Source organism: Molossus molossus, unplaced genomic scaffold (assembly GCF_014108415.1).
Source record: "Molossus molossus isolate mMolMol1 unplaced genomic scaffold, mMolMol1.p scaffold_m16_p_18, whole genome shotgun sequence".
NCBI classification, from domain to species: domain Eukaryota; kingdom Metazoa; phylum Chordata; class Mammalia; order Chiroptera; family Molossidae; genus Molossus; species Molossus molossus.
This window is the reverse complement of record NW_023425353.1, coordinates 34,006,745-34,028,107: the sequence shown is the minus strand read 5'-3', so window position 1 is coordinate 34,028,107 and position 21,363 is coordinate 34,006,745. Positions and strand designations below refer to the sequence as shown.

General features: G+C 37.0%; 1 protein-coding gene across 8 annotated transcripts in view; it reads right to left on the bottom strand.

Annotated features, from left to right (window-relative positions):
* STAG1 (stromal antigen 1) overlaps positions 1-21,363 on the bottom strand; it is a 400,292-nt gene that overhangs the window by 115,223 nt on the left and 263,706 nt on the right. For all 8 annotated transcript variants that reach the window (XM_036266503.1, XM_036266505.1, XM_036266501.1 and 5 more), the window contains 4 exons: positions 19,260-19,358; positions 18,668-18,747; positions 11,950-12,057; positions 6,688-6,802 (listed from right to left, as the gene is read on the bottom strand). In XM_036266503.1, the coding sequence (XP_036122396.1) occupies positions 6,688-6,802; positions 11,950-12,057; positions 18,668-18,747; positions 19,260-19,358 (402 nt within the window). The remainder of the gene's footprint in view (positions 1-6,687; positions 6,803-11,949; positions 12,058-18,667; positions 18,748-19,259; positions 19,359-21,363) is intronic.

Here is a 21,363-nt window from a genome sequence, read left to right as displayed (position 1 = left end):
ACACTGGTAGGTAGAATTCCTTGGTTGTGCAGGAAAATGGAAAGAGGAATCTATAATCAAGCAGACTTTTCCTCTAACATGTGGGTACCCAATTTGTCTTTTGGATACATAAGTTCTCTGTCCTTCCTTGTGGAGATAAATTAACTGCGGCATTCATTCACTACTGTGCTTCTCAGACCCATGTACACATTCCAAATGCCTAGATCAGCATTTCTAAAGTGAGGAATAAGCTCAGCTAAAGGACATCTACTTGATTACTACTTAAAGTTTACTCCTTTCACCAGCCTTTGCTGCTCTGATCTTTGGTGTATTTCAGATTTCTACCACAAAATCTAAAAGAATTTCCTCCTATTTTTGTCTCATATATGGGTATGGGTTACTTAACTCTATGGAATTCATAGTCAATTACTTTATAGCTTCCACAAGTTCCTCACTGTTCTGGTGAGCTGCTAATCTTTCATTTTGACTTATTTAGCATGAGGTTTTTAGTTGGATAAGTTGCTAGCACAATTCAAGGCTTTATGTAGTATAATTACATTAGCATTGGCATTTTAAAGAATTTTTTTTTTTTGGAGAGAGAAAGATAGAAACACTGATGTAAGAGAGAAACATCAATCTGCTTCCTCCTGCTTGCCCCCTACTGGGGATCCAGCCTGCAACCCAGGCATGTGCTCTGACTGGGAATTGACCCAGGACTTCTCAATCTCAGTCCATGGGACAATGCTCAATCCACTGAGCCACACCGTCCGGGCAAGGATCACTTTTCTATATCTTCAACCACCATATTAACTTGGGCATACTGTCATTGTTACAGAAATGTTTTTTGTGTGGTAGCCACTACTGTCAATGTAGATGCTAATTTCTTTGATCATTTCCTCATCTTTCTGACTGTAAGGTGGTGACTGTGTAGCATGTATTATCTTAACACCAATAACCAGTTGTTTCAAACTCAATGTGTATGTCAGAAGGACATAAATATGTGTTGTGTCCTTTTTCTGATTAGGAGTTTAAAATTCACCAATATTAGTAACAACAATCAGTATAACATAGTCAGTAAGGAAATGGCTTGATATAATGTTTATGACACAGTCTTTCTGTCTTGGGGCATCTGTGATGGCCACATAACTGGCTAGTTTAAATTTTTTCTTTATTGATTTGAGAGAGAGAGAAAGGGAGAGGGAGAGAGAGAAAGAAACATCAATGAGAGAGAACATCGACTGGCTGCCTCCTGCATGTCCCGCACTAGGGATTGGGCCCACAACCTGGGCATGTCCCTGACCAGAAATCAAACCGGTGACTTCCTGGTACATGGGTCAATGCTAAACCAGTGAGTGACACTGTCCGGGAAACTTACTGGTTTAAAATCTTTACAAGTATACCAGGTAAATCCATGTTTGAGAAAAAACCATACAAACAAACATCAAAACTAAGATGGCCAGTAAGAGTAAAAGGTTGCAATCACCTTTCACTTTATAACAATGACATTCTATTGGTAGTGAAAGGTGAAGCTACAAGAAAGCCTTGAGGCATCGAATGGCTATAAAAACCCTGGAATTAAAAAGGATCTGGAACCCTAAAAATAAGTTTTCTAAAAAGGTTATGGTATCATACTTTTATAAAAACAGCATGAAAATAAGGTATATCTGCAAATATTCTTTGTAGTCTTTAGGAATTAGATGAACAAAAAGGTAACCCATTAACAGATAAAGAATCACTTCATAATAAAATGGCTAATAAAATTATATTAAATGTATTTATAAATAATGTATAACATTATATTTGGGTAGATTTTACCCAGCTATATACAATTTATTTATTTTATTTTAAAAATATTTTTTCCTTATTGATTTTAGAGAGAGGGAGGGAGACAGAGAGAGACAGAAACATCGATGAGAGAGAGCATCGATTGGCTGACTCCTGTATGTCCCCCACTGGGGACTGCGCTCACAAACTGGGCATGTGCCCTGACCGGGAATTGAACCAGAGACCTCTTGGTACATGGGTTGATGCTCAACCAGTGAGCCACACTGGCTGGGCTCTAAGTATAATTTATAGTATTTCCCTCTAAGCCGGTTATATAAGACAAACTAATCTCTTTTCTGTTCACATTAATTACAATTTTCTGGGTGCATTCTGATTAATCTTTTTTTTTTTTTTTTCTATCCTCACCCGAGGATATTTTTCCATTTTTTTGTACAGATAGAGAGGGAGGGAGAGAGAGGAAGGGAGAGAGAGTGAGAAACATCGACGTGAAGGGACACATCGAGTGGCTGCCACCCGCATGACCAACCAGGGCCGGGGACAAACTGCAACCGAAGTACGTGCCCTTAGCGGGAACCGAACCCGGGTCTCTCCGGACCGCAGGCCGACGCTCTAACCGATGAGCCAAACTGGCCAGGGCTGATTAATCTTTAATTAACTTCAAGGTTATTCACAATATGTTATCTCAAGTTTTCTCTGCCTGCAAACTTTTCCGTAAAACAGTTATGTACAAGAAAGGAGTTCACTATATAAAGGAAACTTACAATGATTACTTTCATAAGGACTAATTTATAATGTGAATCTTGAAGAATATATAAAAACAAACAAAGAACACATTATCATTCATGCACTAGGAATGAGCACTCTGGTGAGATTTCTTGGATATGTCAATATGTCTGTTAATTTTCTGTCTTAAATGACTACCATAATCAATCTCATCGTTCCATATGCCTGGAAGGAGGGCGACTATACTTCTAGATCTGGAAATATTCTGGATAATGCTTACTGCTTTCGAATAATTATTCATAGCAACCATGTCACTCTAAAAAGTATCACAATTTGTGCAAAATATTCTGATTTTACTACCTATAGGGAAATTTGAAGTCATCGTGTTCAAGTACCATTCATTGTACCATTTGTCATGCATAAAATATGCAAGCTATTTTGTCACCTGAAACCAATGACTGCTATACAGGTTGTGATTGCTTAAAAATGTCACTTTTTAGTACAAAAAGAAAAGAAAATGAATAACTAGTTTAAGTAGATCTCTTAATCTCCATTAATTCACCCATAATTCATATATAAAAGAGGGTGCACTGTAAACCTCTTTCAACATTTTAGAATTCCATTACTAAAATGTTACTATTTAACATCCCTCTAAAACAAAGAGATAATCAATTCAGTTAATTCTAGTTAATGATTGGTAATTCATCTATAAGCAGGACTTATTCTATTTATGATTTCTAAACTCTCTTTCAATTCAACTTTTCACTAGTCTATGACTAAAATATTACCACAATTAAAGTGTTACAGTAAAACAAAGAGGAATTCAGAGTAGAACACAATCAGAATCCCGCCATACTATAAGAATATACCTTTAGATTCTTGGGTGTACATTAGTATAGCAAGATAAGAAAAGAGATTTTAACAAAGAATGTTTCTTGTGAAACACAGGAGACCTAAAGAACAATATTATAATCATAAATCAACTAGAAAACCTTAAATATAATTTGCAATTGCTTCTGCAGCTGAGAAGAATGCCATAGAGAAGTAGAGAATGCATTTTAATGCTCTTGTACCACTTTAGTAAATAGCATAAACACAGGGATACAGTACTACCAACTGAAAATAGAGATGCAATACACATCACAAATTATTGCTTTAAATAAAAGATAAAACTTGCCCTGGTTGGTTTGGTTCAGTGGTTAGAGCATTGGTCTGCAGTCTGGAGAGACCCGGGTTCGGTTCCCAATAAGGGCATGTTCCTCGGTTGCAGTTTGTCCCTGGCCCTGGTTGGGTCGTGCGGGTGGCAGCCACTCGATGTGTCCCTTTCACATCGATGTTTCTCTCTCTCTCTCTCCCTCCCATTCTATCTGAACAAAAAATGGGAAAATGTCCTCAGGTGAGGATAAAAAAAACAACACAACAACAAAAAGAATTGCATACAACTAAGTACTTATGCCTTTTAATTTATCTAAAAGAAAAGTCTCTTGGGCTTTCAGAGATCTAAAACATTTCCCTTCACTTAATAATTAACCTAGATCATCCTATTCCCTAAACTTTTCATTTATTTTTTTATTTTTATTTTTTATTTTTTTACCCTCACCTGAGGACATTTTTCCATTTTTAGTTCAGGTAGAGTGGGAGGGGGAGAGAGGAAGAGAGAGAGAAACATCGATGTGAAAGGGACACATCGAGTGGCTGCCACCCGCACCACCAACCAGGGCCGGGGACAAACTGCAACCGAGGTACATGCCCTTAGCGGGAACCAAACCCGGGTCTCTCGGGACCGCAGGCCGATGCTCTAACCGCTGAGCCAAACCGGCCAGGGCCCTAAACTTTTCATTTAAATAGTATTTGCATATCTCATCCATTTCAATTTTGGAATCTGTTGTTGCTATTAAAGTCAAATTTTCATAGAGCATTGAATTGTTGCATACTAATTTTAATCCTGTTCTGCTAAATCCTAAGGAGGCTAAGGGTATAACAAGAGTGATATTTACTGAGCATTTAATGTTTTATCTTAAACATTCACAAATATTTGGTATTTTACCCATAACACAACCACATTTGCTTTTAAAAGAAAATAATGATTTAAATTCTTACTATGTAAAGTGTGGTCCCTTTACCAAAAGCATAAAAATCACCTAGGAGAGCTTGTTGGAAATGCAGCATCTCAGGCCCCACCCCAGAGCTACTGAATCAGAACTAGCATTTTAACAAGATTTTCATGTAATTTGTATACATACTTAAAACTGTCCTTAAAGATATCCTTTACTCAAATGCAACTCTAACCCTGCCTGGTATGGGTCTCAGGTTTGATTCCTGGTCAGGGCATGCACTTCAATCCCTGGTCAGGGTTGCAGGTTCAATCCCTGGCCCTGGTCAGAGTCATGTGGGAGGCAATCAATTAATGTCTCTTTCTTACATCAATGTTTTTTTCTCTCTCCCTCCTGTCCACCCTAGCTAAAACGCAATGGAAAAATATCCTCTGGTGAAGAATAACAACAAAATATGCAACTCTCCAGCTAGTTTTGTTTCTGACTGTATGCTTGCTCTATTCATTTTCAATTTGCTTTAAAATATATCAGCAATTCCACTACTTCTCTGTTCCACTTTGCCCTAACCCTGACTCATTCCACTGACTCAGTTCTTAGTTCTCCCTATTTTATTTTTCATATAGGCTGCCTGTTTGTCCCTTAATTCCTCATTCCTACAGAGTTTCTCCAGCACCTCCAAATTTGAACAGTTATAAAATTGTTTAAGTTTCTCTTCTTCCAGGACTTTCCAATACAAACCAAAAATATTTTTTCCAAAGTAAAATTAAGAGTCCTAAATTTCTAGATTCTCTTTACTTTTTCTTTATATCCTTGTTTCCATTCATTTCTGAGTCAAGTGGCTTATTCATTCAGGTGCTCTGTATGTTTAGCTTGCCATTCCCCAATGTCAGAACAGTAATAGAAAATACAGTTATAATAGCAAAGAGCATTTTAGTGAACAAACCAAAGTTCACTTGTGCAAACAGACTCTGATAATATATTATGAATATTAATTACAAAATGATTTAGGTGATAACTCACATGGAAATATTGCTATGGAACTTGTAAAACTATTACTCAAAACATTTACATTTATATTTTTCTTTCTCATTGAATAATGTAATTTTCAAACAAAATAGAACAAATGGTTTTAACACTTGACAATTTTCACAAGCTGTTTAATTTAAAAGCTATAGAAAAAATTTCAAGAAAAACACAAAGCAATAATAAGTATGCAGTATTATAAGGCTGTAATAGTTTAAAACTGCCAGTCTATATTCAGTATTGATCCATACCTGCATATATACTCTCATAAAAGAATTCCATAATCAGGCACTCCATGGAGGCAATTTAGTAAGGAAGAGGTTTATTTTCATTTGATTGAAAAACATCAATTTGAGAAAGCATAGGGAACTTGAGCCCAGGAATGAAAAAATACCAGGTGGCCAGAAAGCCAAATTAAGATCAGAGGGCCAAAAGGATTAGAAAAAAATAACAATAAAACACCCCTCGCAGGTGTGGTTAAATGGTTAGAGCATCTGCCTGCACATCTAAGGGTCTCTAGTTTAATTCCCAGTCAAGGGCACGTACCTGAGTTGCAGGTTTGATACCCGGTCCTGGTCAGGAGGCAAGTAGAAGGCAAGCAATCAATGGTGTCTCTCTCACCTCTCTCGCCTCTCTCTCCCTCCCTTCTTCTCCACCCCCCCCACTCCACCATTCTAAAAATGAATGGAACAAAATATCCTTCGGTGAGGATTAACAAAAAAAACAAAGAAAAACCAGAATTTTATCTCCTTTGTAACTGCTTACTTTTCTTACCCTGACATGGAAAATTCCACAATATTGCCTTTTTTCAGAGTCTGTCTTTTCATGCAAGCCTGCTTTGTCCCCAGCTTATAAAAGCAGTCAAGCAAAGCCACTCCCCAACTGAACCCTCCTTCCCACAGGCAGTTCAGAGGACCTTCTTTCGTCTGTGCTGTCTCCCTTGTGCTCAAGCATAAGCTTAATAAAATAGGTCTGAAAATTTCCCTGGGGATTCCTCTTGATTCTATCTTGGTGAACTCAAGAACTCCAATGCTGGTACAAATTAATTACAATAAATTAAATGACAATTTTATTTAATATGTAATCTAAAACAAAACACAAAATAGTTATGTTAAAAATTTACCTCACTTTCAAGAAAGAAAAGAACCAGCATCCTAATGAGATTCCCATTCGGACTGTTCCTTCCCCTCCTCTTTGCTAATGCTTCTTCTGCTTGTGGGTCATGCCTGCTGAACAGCCTGGAAATAAGTAACAAAACAAGAACATAACAATATATATGGATATAAATTTTAGTCTTTTCCTTCACTTTACAAATTATTTCAGTGTGAAAATATCAGAAATTAGGTTACTGATTTATTTCAACACAAGTATGTAACCCATGTTTTTATAGACAAAAAATGTTAGATCTGAACAATTTCATACAGTTCAACCATATATTAAGTGTCAAAAGAAGCTTTTTTACTAATGCCTAAATAATAGAGTATATAATTTTAGAGTTCTTTTTCCTTAAATATTGATTTCCTAGTCAAATTATTATAACATTTAACCAAATGTTCCATCAATATTTTAAAAATTAATACTTTTAATCATGATTACTTCTTGCATTCTTATGTGCTTATTAGTCTATTACCTAAAAACGGTACTCACTACCTACCCTCAAAGGTATTGAGTAAAATGACATAAACATTAAGTTGATAAAAAACACCACTTAACTAAAATTTCTAAAATATGGCAAAGAAATAATCTAAAAAGTTGTATTTGCTAGGAAGATTTATTCTAATAAAACTTAAAGATTGTCAAAGGTGCTTTCTTCCCTAGGTATTGCTCCAGGTAAAATGGATATAATAGCGAACAAAGACAAAGTCACTGTTTCCATTGACTTCTCACTCTGGTGGATGAAGATAAACAGTAGATAAATATATACCTATCTCAGTTGTTATAAGAAAAAACAAGGAACTAGGGTTGGGGACATAGTATGTGCTAATTTAGATATGGGCATCACAATGGGCCTATCAGATGAGGGGCTAAATAAATGAATAAAGAAAGAACTTCAGGGGAGCAATGGGTAGCAGCAGCTCATCCCAGGCTAACTTCCTGAACCTGTCTCCAAGGTCCCTGTTTCTGACTTCCCTGTGAGCTAGAGCAGCCCTGCCTAGGCTCTCCTGTTGCTTCTTCCATCTAAGCCCTTCCTTGTTTCACTGTCTCCAGCATTAATTAATATACTCTCAAAATTAAAAAAAGTAAAAATAAAAGAAAGAAAGAACAACTTCATGTGTCATAAATATAAACCAATCTCAGGTAGAAAATTAGTACAGAGAGGCTGAGTGTTTGGTGGGGGGCGAAGACTACAGTATCATATTGAAGTATACTGGCATAGCTCTCATACTGGTTTAGGAGACAGTTTTCTTTACTTGGGGGACTTTCAGAGGGGAATAAATGTACAAATTTGGTTAATTGAATTCACTATATATAAAGTATTAAGAAATTAGCTTAGCTTGGCCAATGTGGCTCAGTGGTTGAGCATCGACCCATGCACCAAGAGGTTGCAGGTTTGATTCTCAGGGCACATGCCCAGGTTGTGGGCCAAATCCCCAGAGGCGGGCAAGCAGGAGGCGAACAATCGATGTTCTCTCGCATGGATGTTTCTCTCTTTCTCTCCCTTCCACTCTCTAAAAATCAATTAAAAAAATAGCTTAAAAAAAAAATAGCTTAACATTGAAAATATTAAAATATAGCTTTTTTTTTGGTAAATCCTCACCCAAGTATAACTTTTCCATTGATTTTTAGAGAGAGTAAAAGGGAAGGAAGGAGAGAGAGAGGAAGGGAGAATGAAAAAAGGGAGGGGAGAGAGGCAGAGAAACAGCGATGTGAGAGAGACATGGATTGGTTGCCTCCGGCATGACTCTGACAAAAAGGCTGGGGGGGGGGGTTCGATCTCCAGCTGGGGCACATACAGAAAGCAACCAATCAATATTTCTCTCCTTCTTCCTCTCCCCATCTCCAAAAATCAATAAAAAATATTATCATCAGGTAAGGAAAAAAAAAACAAAACAAAACATTAATGACTGAATTCCTGGAGATACTCGGTAGCTTGTGTGTTAAGATTTAAAAGATTATAATACTGAATCATGGGAGAATGTTCAAAAAGATCATTAAGAATCAAAAGTTCTCAAACTGTGAATATCTCCAGGTCAGGGACATAAAACAAGCTTATAAAGTGAAGCTTTTATCAGAATAATAATTGGATTAATTTTCACAAACAAATTTAAAAAAATGAAGGCTTACATGTGAATTTATTTTTTAAAATGTTTTTTCTTTATTGATGTTAGAGAGAGAGAGAGGAAGGGAGAGGGAGATAGAAACATCAATGAGAGAGAACATCGATTGGCCGCCTCCTGCATGTCCCCCACTGGGCACTGGGCCCACAACTTGGGCATGTGCCCTGATCGAAAATTGAACTGACGACCTCCTGGAGCATGGGTCGACACTCCACTACTGAGCCACACCAGCTGGGCATACATGTGAATTTTTATGCAAATTATTCCAGTTTAAAAAATTTTAACAAGTATTTCAGACATAGAAAAATGCAATACAGATAAGAGGCTCTTTCTGAGTCAAATGGTGCCAGTTTATGGTCTCTATTCTGTAGAGAAATAACCAAGCTTTTTAGTTTATTTTTTCTTTGAAACTATATGGGCAATAAAGTCTTTCTAAAAACACAAAGCCTTCTGAAAAGTAGAGAACAGAAACTAACTAGAATATAATAGTCCTAGAAAAGAAAGAGAAGTTAAAACTACAGTACACCATTAATATTTATAACAAACAATACCTCAAGATAAATATGGAAATAGAACTATTCTATTAGCCATAGATCAGTCACTGACAAATTAAATATATTAACTAATTAATTAAATTTTATTTTTATTGAATTTTTAGAGAGAGAAGAAGGGAGAAAGAGATAGCAACAATGATTGGCTGCCTCCTGCATGCCCCCTACTGGGGATTGAGCCTGCAACCCAGGCACACACCCCAATGGGAATCGAACCGGGATCTCTCAGTCATTGGAAGGATGGCTCAATCCACCAAGCCACATAGGCTGGGCTCAATATAAAAGTCATGCATGCCTTAGCCCTGGCTGGTGTTGCTCAGTGGTTGGAGCATAGGCCCATGCACCAAAGGATTGTGGGTTCCATTCCCGGTAAAGGGCGTGTACACGGGTAGTGGGTTTGATCCCCAGCCCCAGACTGGGCACGTTCAGGAGGCAACCAATCCGTGTGTCTCTCTCACATCAATGTTACTCTGTCATTACCCCTCCCTCCATCCCACTCTTTCTAAAAAAAGAAAATCAATGGAAAAAATATCCTCGGGTGAGGATTAACAAAAAAATTTAAAACAAAAGTCATGCCTTAAAATCTTGACTTTCTTCCCCCACTTTAATCACCAGCACACACTAGTACCCAGCTTCCTTCTTAAAGAAAAAAATTGTTCGTGTCCCGCTGCGCGTTGGGACCGGAGGATTAACACAAAAATTTAAAACAAAAGTCATGCCTTAAAATCTTGACTTTCTTCCCCACTTTAATCACTAGCATACACTAGTACCCAGCTTCCTTCTTAAAGAAAAAAATTGTTTGTGTCCCGCCGCGTGTTGGAACCAGGTCCGGTGCGGAGAGCCCCTCGTCCTGGGAAACGGGGAGTGGCTGGAAAGGGGGCCACCTCCTCGCCTGTCACTTAATGCATGTTCATGGGGAGCCTGGTTCTAAACCATTCCTAGACGACCTGCTTCTGGGTTGGGGTTTCTTACGCAGCAGAGCAGCTCCCTCGCTGGGATCTATTGAAAGCCCTCTACACAAGGATTTGTTCCATCCTTCTCATGCGCCCGCATGGGTGGCTTAGGGAGGGGAAGGGGGTAAGTGCGGGCCCCTGAGGTGTCGTTGAGGCCGCCCTGGCCCTGGCGACCTAGGCCGCCTCCTCTTGGCCCGGGGCTGGGACTGGGGACCGGGTTGGGCGGCCACAGGCCAGGGTCCAGCGTCCCCTTTCCAAGCGGGGGGCCGCGGGCCGCCTCCCCTCCCTCTTCTGGGGGGAAAAAATTGTTCACATAGACACAACTTTGAGAGGTGCCAATGAGTAAAGAGCAGCTTGCTATTGCAGCTCTGAGATGCAGATGCTGGATGGAGGCCTGCTCATTATCAAAGTTAATCATCCATGTACAACAGTTGCTCAGTGCATAATTTATATCTGTGCTTAGCATAATCACAAATTACTACTTGTAATGGACTTTTGGGTTCACCAGCCAATAATCAGTCACTAAGTTAAATCTATGAATTAAAAAACAAAAACAAAGCAAAACACATACACAAAAGGTTTATATTTTAAGAATGGATTACTCTACTGATAAATTATATAGTCGACGAATATATTGTAGATACATATATAGTAGACCACAATCAAAAATGTATTTCAGAAAACTGTTTAATTATAAACTCTCATTAGCTCTACGCTTTGTCAAAAAAGTAGATGAGGTTTTGCTTTTTAATTAAACTGCAACTGTACATATAATTTTCAGCACTGCTATTGATTACTGCTTAAAATCATCCTCATCCCAAATGAAAAAAAAAGGAAAAACACAAAAAATGAGCATTTTGACAGTTATTTTATTTGTTTGTTTGTTTGTTTGTTTGTTTGTTTATTTATTTATTTATTTATTTATTTATTTATTTATTTATTATTTCCAGTGAGAGAAAGAACATCAATGTGAGAGGAATATGATTGTTTCCCACATGTGCCCCAACTGGGGCTGAGTACTGAACCTGCAACCCAGGTACATAGCCTTGATGAGGAATAGAACCCACGACCCTTTGGGCATGGATTGATGCTCTAACTGCTGAGCCACACTGGCCAGGGCCATTGGTTTATTCTTGTATGTAGCCTGACCAGAGATTGAACCTGCAACTGTGGCATATTGGATGACAGACAGTCTAACCAACTGAGCCACCTGGTCAGGGCATTGAAGGTAATTTTAGATTACAAATGTGGAGAAGATGAGAACTCAAGAGTTTTAAAATAAGAAAAACACTTGTAAAATGAAATATCAATTACCCAAGGGAGTGTTTATAAATTTCATGCATTTCCCCAATCTCCATTCACACTCCTAGAGTGGAACCATCCTTTTAAATTTCACGGAAAAGGGATATGTCACAAAGAACATTGTTCTCAGGGATGTGATTCACGATATGCACAAAGGCTGTGAGGATATTACAATCCCTAGAATGTGAAATGGCCATTTCTAGCACTGTTTTCAGTCATTACAACTCTCTTCTACTAACTCTAAAATAATAACAAAACAAAATACAAAAGTAGAACCTGGTTTCAAAGATAATTAACTCACTTTTTGTGCAGGAATTCTCCAGCTGCCACTGCAACAGGACGATGTGCTGAGTAAACCAAGTGGTAAACATTTTCACAGTCTTCATTGGAAAGAGCTTCTTCACTACCACTGAAAAATTCAGAAAGTAAAATCTGAGTCAAAACAAATGTTTATTTTCAGTTCTAACTTTATTTAGTGTATGAAGTTCATTATAAAAGCTCAAGGCATACTGATTTAAAAAAAAATTTTTTTTTCTTTATTGATTTTATTTTTAGAGAGAGAAGGAGAGAGAGATGGTAACATCAATAAAAGAGAACATCGACTGGCCACCTCCTGCATCCTCCCCAGCTGGGGATTGGGCCCACAACCTGGGCATGTGCCCTGACCGGGAACTGAACAGGTGACCTCTTTATATATATATTTTTTATCCTCACCCGAGGACATTTTTCCATTTTTTATTCAGACAGAGCAGGAGGGAGAGAGAGCAGAAGAGAGATAGAAATATCGACGTGAAAGGGACACATCGAGTTGCTGCCATCCACACAACCCAACCAGGGCTGCAGACAAACTGCAACTGAAGTACATGCCCTTAGCGGGAACCAAACCTGGGTCTCTCTAATCAATGAGCCAAACCGGCCAGGGCAAACAGGCGACCTCTTGATGCATGCATGGGTCGATGCTCAACCACTGAGCTACACCCGCTCAAGGCATATTGATTTTATTTTCATATTTTTAATCTTACTTTGAAAATAATATTTCTCATATCACTATATAAAATTAAAAACAACAACAACAAGAAAACAAGAAAACAAATTGTCCATAATTCTTTCTACAAATACCCATGGACAATGACTATTAATATCTTGAGATGTACATTAGCTCAAATTAGCATAATTCTTTAAATGTGCATGAGATTTTTGTTGACAGGCATTGAAAATATATTTGTCTATTTCATAGAGTTAAATTATTATGATGCAATGTAGTAACTTCTCTCCATAACTGTCTATTTTAAATTATATTTCATCACCATATTTACAACACTATTTAGTCTTATTTTTAAATAAAATTGATTTAACAGTCACAACCAATCCTTTACTAACACAAATTTCCCATCTTTCCATTCATGTAGTCTTAAAGTTTGAGCCACTTCTCAGTTTGCCAAGTGTATCCTTAAGTATTTTTTCCAAAAAAGGAAAATCTATTTCCTGATTATAAACATGCTTAAAAATGTCTGATGTGAATTAGCAACGACTACGTGGATTATATAATTCTTGGGCTGTACAGGTTATTCACAACATGTAGGGATATACACTCACTCTAGAGAATTCGATCCTAGATATGCCTCAGAAGCTAGGAGACAGTTGAGATACCTGTAAACTACATGTCAAATTACAGTGACCTTTGCCAATGCCCAATTTATACCCCTAAATCATAAGGATGGGCACAAGGCTAAGACCTGAGTTTTTAACTTTTCTTTCTTTACTGATTTTAGAAAGAGAAGAAAGAAGAGAGAGATGGAAATATCGATGAGAGAGAACATTGATTGGCAGCCTCCTACATGCCCCCCTCTGGGGATTTGGCCCACAACCTGGGCATGTCCCGACTGGGAATTGAACCGGCAACCTCTTAGGCCACCTCTTGGCCGGTGTGGCTCATCTGAGCCTAAGGCCTAAGTTATAACCCCTTTATCCAATTATATATCACCAGCTCAATTAGCTAATACCCTCAGGAGAAAGTCAAAGTCATAGGAATAAAAATTTAATAAGACAACTCAAGAACCTAAGCTCATAAATTAAAGAAAAATAAATCTATACTAAAAGAATAATTAATAGATAAACAGAAAAAGAATTTGGAGAAGGCATAACAGTATGTTCCATTTGACTTTATCTATTGTTTTGGGAAGAATATATCCCATAAGCCAAGAAAAATAAGGCTAGATTATTTAATGCAAATGCTATATGAGACTGGAAAACTGGTTTTGTGAGCCTTAGCTCATTACTTACCAAAATACCATATAAATAGAAATTAGAAGATTGAGCATTATAATGGGTAGAGAGGATTTCTTTCCAGAGAAAGATGTCACAAACCTTCTTCCCAAGCCAAACCAGAGCACAAAGTTTCATAGAAGCATATAAAACATTTATAAACATTCCTTAGAACTGTGAGGAAATTTAGGAAATTGTACTTTACACAGGGCTTATAAGTCTAAATGTGAAAAGTTGATTAAGCAACCCAGTGTAGCAGATTAAGAAGAGAGGGTTACAAGGACACAGTTGTACTTTCTTTATCCATAAATGGTCCATGTTTCCTGTAGGCTAGATGTGGAACACTTAAAGGGAGCCAGTCTGACTAGTTTTTAAAAACTTTGCCCAACAAGACTACCTAGAGGGCAAGCAATGCCAACAGAGGAAACCCGAAAGCCAGGGGCTGAGTTACAAAAGTGAATAAGCCATAGGAGATATTGACCACTCTGGGTAACTGTAGTTATAAATACGCATAGTGGGGAGGGTACTCTGAGGAATCCAAAAAAGGGTATCTGACACATGTTCTGCCCTTATCTCCTCCAATAAAAATGCAGAAAACTGCCTTAAAAAGGAACTTCTGAATTAGCTAAAACATTTTCTAAATTTAGGAAGAAAGCAGGATTTTTTTTTTTTTGGCTAAACAAGGTCTCAGATGGTTTGAAGACATTCTTAAAGTAAAATAGCAGAAAAAGATAATATTGGAGGTATCTATGACATAATTACTCTTCCCTGGAAATAAGGAAAGAAGAAATATCAAAGGAGAGTTTACTCCTGTCTAAATGAGCAAATATTAAAACTAAATAAGTAGAAGAAAATGTATATTCTTAACATTATAGATCTTAAACTACAGACCAGAGATTTGCAATCTGTGTACCTCAAGAAGTTTTAAAACTCATAATACTTGACTATTTAGGCAGGGGGACTGACCTCTTTTCCCTTAGATTGTCAAATGAAAAATGACAACAGCCAATACAACAATACTCACCTGGTATAAATGAATAAAAATTCTACCTATTTTTTTTTTTTTTTTTTGTCAGAGTGGCAACAAATTATACGTGTGCCACAGAATCTTAGTAATTAGTTTATGTATGCCATGAGATGAAAAAGGTGAAAAATCGCTGCTCTAGACAATTCCAATGAAACTGGTGTGTGGGTGCAACGTTTGGGTACTGTTTATTCAAGGGAAAGATAGTGAGAAGCTCTTGATAAGTTTATAAAATTTACATGGAAATTTTAAAGAGGCGGCTTAATATTTTAAAATAGATTTGAAAAGAGAAAAATTCTTCATAAAAAACTGTATGTATGGATAAAATGAACACTCTAAGAAGGTGCAAAAATCATGAAAATATAGGTTCTAATCTACATACTATGAAGTATTCCAAGCAATAATTTATAAGATAACAATAGTAGTTGGAGAGTTTAACACATCCTCTTAAAAAAAACAGAAAAAAAAACAAAAAAAATTTAAAAAAGACAAAAAATAAGCAAAGGGCCTGTCCAAGCCAGATGGCTTTTTTGACTGGACTGTTGTCCTATACACCAAAAGGTTGTGGGTTTGATTCCCAATCCAGCACATGCCCAGGTTGTGGATTTGATCTCCAGTTGGGACGGAGGCAGCAGATCGATGTCTCGCTCTCTCTCTCTTTCCATCCGTCCCTCCCTCCCTCCTTCTCTGTCTCAAGATAAATGTAAAAATATCCTTGGGTGAGGATTAAAAAAAAAAGTTTACAAATAAGCAAAAATTAGCATAAGAAGAAATAAAAGTTAAATTAGATAACCCTTGAAGAAGTAGAAATGGTAATCAAAGACCTTTTCCTCAAAAGTAATGGAAAACTGACATATCTTGAACCAGAGAATTTTCTCAAAGTCAAGAAAAAATTAATTTCTGTCAGAGAAAATTTACTTTAGAACAGAATAAGAGCAAGAAACTATTAAACGTATTTTACAATGAAAATAAAAGACAAGGAAAAAATTCTGTCAAATTTACACCAGCAAACATGTGAAAATCCTAAATAAGACATTAACTATAACATGTATTTTAGCAAAATACAATAAAACCAAATATACCATGTTCAAACAGGATTTATTCTAGAAATACAAGGGTGATTTACCATTAGATAAATCTGTCAATTAGATTCATGCTCATCAATGTATGAAAGGAAAATCTCAGAAAACAGAACACAAAAGAACTTTTATCATATAGCAAAAACTTATCTCAGAAATCATAGAAACAAAGAACTTTAGATGCCTCTAAAGAACAAAAACATCCACTATCAGTGATATTCATTCATTTATTTTCTGTTAATTTTCAACCAAGGATATTTTTTCACTGATCTTTTTGTTCGAGTGGTAGGTAGGGAGGGAGAGAGAGAGAAACATCAATGTGAGAGAGACAAAACGATTGGCTGTCTCCTACATGACCCAGACTGGGGCTTGGGATCAAACCTGCAACCTAGGTACGAGCCCTTGAGTGGCAATCGAACCTGAGACCCTTTGGTCAGCAGGCCGATGCTCTAACCATAGCGCCAAACCAGCCAAGGTATCAGTGATATTTCTATAGTGCTGAAAGTCCTGGCTAATTACAGAAGAGAATAAAACAAAAGTTTTAAGGTTAGGAAAGGAGAAGACAAAACAAACTGTTTGCAGACGATACAATAATCTACATGATAAACCCAACAGAATTAACAAACCATCCGAATGCAGAGAGTTCTAATAGTCTGCTTATATAAGGCCAACATAAAAATTAAAGGTTTTGCCCTGGCCAGTTTGACTCAGTGGTTAGGGTGTCAGCCCGCGGACCAGAGAGTCCCAGGTTCAGTTCCCACTGGGGACTCATACATCGGTTGCAGTTTGTCCCCGGCCCCAGTTGGAGTAGTGTGGGTGGCGACCAGTCGATGTGTCTCTCTCATATGGATGTTTCTCTCTCTTGCTCCCTCTCTCCCTACTCCTCTATCTGAAGATAAATGCACAAATGTCCTCAGGTGAGGATAAAAATAAATATAATAATAATAAAACAGGAGTAAGTTTAAAACAATTAAAGGTTTATCTGCCTCAGCAAAAAACAAGCAGAAAATATTTTTAAGACTAACTATGAATCATATGAAAACAAAACCATAAATTACTTAAAAATTAACCTAATAAATAATGTACAATACCTTTATGAAAAAAATTTAAACCTTATTTAAAAGATCTAATAAGATTTGAATAAAAAATGCACCAGCCCTGGCCAGTGTGGCACAGTTGGTTGGAGCGACATCCCATATACCAAAAGGTTGAAAGTTCCATTTCTAGTCAGGGTCCACTCCAAGGATGCAGTTGGATCCCCAGTGCCTGGTCAGGATACCTATGGGAAGCAACTGAGGCATGCTTTCCTCTCACATATATGTTTCTCTCTTGCCTGCTATCATTCTCTCTCTTGCCCTGCTCTCTCCCTTCCTCTCTCTTTAAAATCCATAACAATACTAATGATAATTAATGATAATAAAGCATCTTTTGTGAGAATTTTAAAATAAAGGAAAAAAAAGTACTAGTTTTGTGGATGATTAATTATAAAAGGTTCTCTTCTCTCCTAAATTTATCATAAAATTAAATGCAGTTCAAATATTTAAAATCCCAGCCAAAGTTTTTGAGGAACTAAAAAAATGTACTTTAGAAGGAATAAAAATCCACAAGTAGCTCAGTGAATTTTAAGAGGAAATGTAAAGAGGGAATCATCTAATAAGAGGAGGCCATTTTTATAACATATACTGTATTATAAAGCTATAATAAAGAGTATGATACTAGAGCAGAAAGAGGAAAAAATACATCAAAACAACAACAGACACCAGCATAGATGGTATTGGTACATGGAAGATAGGGCATCACAAAGTAGAAAGGGGAGGATTTTTTTTTTATCCTCATCCAAGGACATTTTTGCATTTATCTTCAGATAGAGAGGAAGGAAGAGAGAGAGAGAGAGAAACATCAATGTAAGTGGGACATATCAACTGGTTACCACCCACACGACCCCAACCAGGGCCAGGGACAAACCACAAATGAGGTACATATCCTTAGCGGGAAACAAACCCAGGATTCTCTGGTCTGCGGGCCAACGCTCTAACCGATAAGCCAAACCGGCCAGGGCGTGAAGCAGAGAATTTTTAATGACTTTGCTAGGATCTATATATATATCCTTCCTAGTTTTTAGTCAAGGCTCTATAAATAAAATTATTACTGTTTAAAATCTCTATCATATTAATGATACAATTTAAATGTCTTATTTCCTTTCTCCTACTTCTATACCATTTCAAAGAAGCATATTTGAAAAATCTATCCCTTTTGAAGCCTTCTTTCTTTCTTTTTTTAAATAGAAAATTATATTTCTTCATTGTTAGTTCCTCTGGACTAGTTTCTTCACTGATATATCCTCCATAAAAGAACTCTAATATGGAGGAAAAAGAAGTAGTAAAAATGAAAAACAAAAAGAGAGAAAAACAGAAAACATTTTGTTTCAAACCTAACCTTAAAATGTAAAAGTAGAACTTATGGTGGTACACAGGGTGGGGCAAAAGTAGGTTTACTGTTGTGAGTCCACGAAATACAGAGCTTACACTTATATTGTTAAACCTACTTTTGCCCCACCCTATAATAATAGGGATATATATGTGAAGTACATCAATAATGGTGGGAAAAAGGACATTATGATATCAACAGATTAAGACTTTAATTACACTTACTGAAGTATCAGAGTAACCAATCGAATAGCTTCCACAGCAACATCATATTCCTTATCAAGTGTCATTGATACAATGCGATCCTGAAAATAAGTTACAAATCAAATCAACCATAAGCAGAAAACAAGTCAGGATAGACCTAAGGAAATGGTTTTGGGAAAATACACAGGACTCAAGGTAAGTTAAATGGAAAGATTTAATCTCAAAACTATATTATAACAGTCCTAAACTCACACAAAGGAGGTATTAGGATAAATGTTCATAATTTAAAATCATTCTCATCAACTGGCATTCCTAACACTGAGACAAATAAATGTTAACTTGCAAAATTAATATAATTATAAAAAACTGTAAGAAAGAAAACCTTGTTTTAAGCAGGAGAGTCTTCTGTCAGAGGCAATAAATAAGAAGTCATGTTGGTGATATATTTTGTAAAGCAGAGACTCATTCATCTACTTAATACAGGTTTATCTAAAGAACATGCAGTAAAAAATATGAACTAAACACTTGCTATGGTAATGTAATTTGCTAAACTAGCTACAACTAACATTTTTAAAGTGAAAAATAAAATAAGCTAAGCATTCTTTATGCTTACCTTAAATCGGTTTGTGAATAGCTCCAATTTGGGGAATAATTCTCTGTTGGTATATAGACTCTGTAGAGCTTTCAAACACTTCAACCTGACTTCTCCTTGCTATAGAAATAACAATAAAAACAGAACAAAACATAATCAGTTCCATGCCAAAAAGATTGAAAAGATTTTCATGTCTTTATGAAGACTAAAGAAATTTTTAGCTATAATCACTCCATTTACTTCATATTGTAACACAGGGTGGAACTGAACAGTTGTATGGTCTCTGTTTCGCTTACATTTAATTAAAAATGCACCCGCTCTGGCAAGGTAGCTCAGTTGGTTAGAGTATCAACCCACAAACCAAAGTTGCTGGGTTTAATCCCTGGTCAGGGCACATATAAGAATCAATAATGGCCCTGGCCGGTTTGGTTCAGTGGTTGGAGCGTCGGCCCACGGAGCAGAGAGGCCTGGTTTCGGTTCCCGGTGAAGGCATGTACCTTGGTTGCGGTTTGTCCCTGGCCCCAGTGGGGGTTGTGTGGGTGGCAACCACTCGATGTATCTCTCTTACATTGATGTTTCTCTCTCTCTCTCAAGATAAATGCAAAAATGTCCTCAGGTGCGGATAAAAAAAAAAACCAATAATGAATAAATAAATTGAACAAGTCAATGTTTACCTGTCATTCTCTCCTAAATCAATTTTTTAAAAATGCACTGAAAACCCCTTAGTTACTTGAGAGTAACCTACATCTTTTTCAAACATTTACCAACTCTGATTCAACATGGAGTATTTCCCACCTTATACTGTGGTGCTTTGAAAGAATTTTGAAGCTAGGATTTCAATTAGAGAAGGGTACTCTAATTTGTTCTTCATATAACTACTGAATAATCCTGTAGGAAAACCTAACTTTATATTTCAGAATTATCATTTATTAATTTAACAGATATTTATTGAATGCCTTTTACATTCTAGAAAGAGCAGTTAGTAAACGGCAGAATGTTTAAAACAGGCAAAATGAAAGAGCAAAATGTTCTGGGGCTGCTATTTACTAGTGCATTACCTTTAATAAAGTTATTAACTTGGAGTAGATGTTGGTGATCAAAATGTATTCAGAATCTAGAAATTTAGCTAACTCTCTTAAAGGATTCAAAGACGACAATTTTCTATTTCCAAAAAGAAGCAAAGTGCTGTAGCAGTAGGCATCCAAGTTTTGGAATCAGACAAAACTAGATTTTATTTCCAATTCTATAGCTTATAAGCTACATGAGAGATAGCAGTATATTTTCGCATTTATAAAATGGTGATACCTTTGTCATAAGGCTGTTATAAGAATTAAACGCTGAGGTATGCTGGTAAAAGTTTTAGCAACCAGCTCTAGGACCCAGGTCCTGAACTGATGCATCTGCAGTTTTCTGTGATGTAAATAATATCTCCACGGTCAATTAACATACCAATGAATGTTATTCAAGAAACGACGTGCATAATCAGTTTCTTGCAAACTGATTCAAGGTAGATCAAGTATACCACTGAAGCAGATGTTGGTTGGTAAAGTCTCTAGCACACAGGCAGTACCTGAGATACCTGAAGTAGATGTTGTTTGTCTCTCCTAGATCCCCATACAGGAGGCTGATCTTCCCTGTTTCCTTCAATATCAATTGCTTAAGAGTTCACATCTGTAACTCTCTCTAGAGAACTGACCATGGCTAAAAAGAACCACCAGGTAGAAAAATTCCTGGGAGATTAAAGTCCACCTTGTCTCTCTTGTTCACACCCTTTCTCTCCTCCAGGCTGAGGCCCATAGCCAGTGGGGAATGACCTAGGGTAAAACAGCACAGCCCGTTGTCTCAGGGCAGGACAACCTCTGAAAGGCCATTTACTTTTCAAAGCTCCTGGTGAAATCTTGCTGAAATGAGACTTCTAAAACCAGATTTCTGTTAGTGTTTCCTGCTTTATCCTACTTTCCTCACCTTCTTACAGGCTTCTGAGAATATAAACCTGGATGTATCACTAGCAAAAAAATCTCTGACTCAGGCTTGGGTTCTAGAAAGCAGAATTCAATAACTAGATTCTGGGGTTGGATCACTTGAAGGATGAATTACTATGAGGAAGAACCCCAATAATGGATAC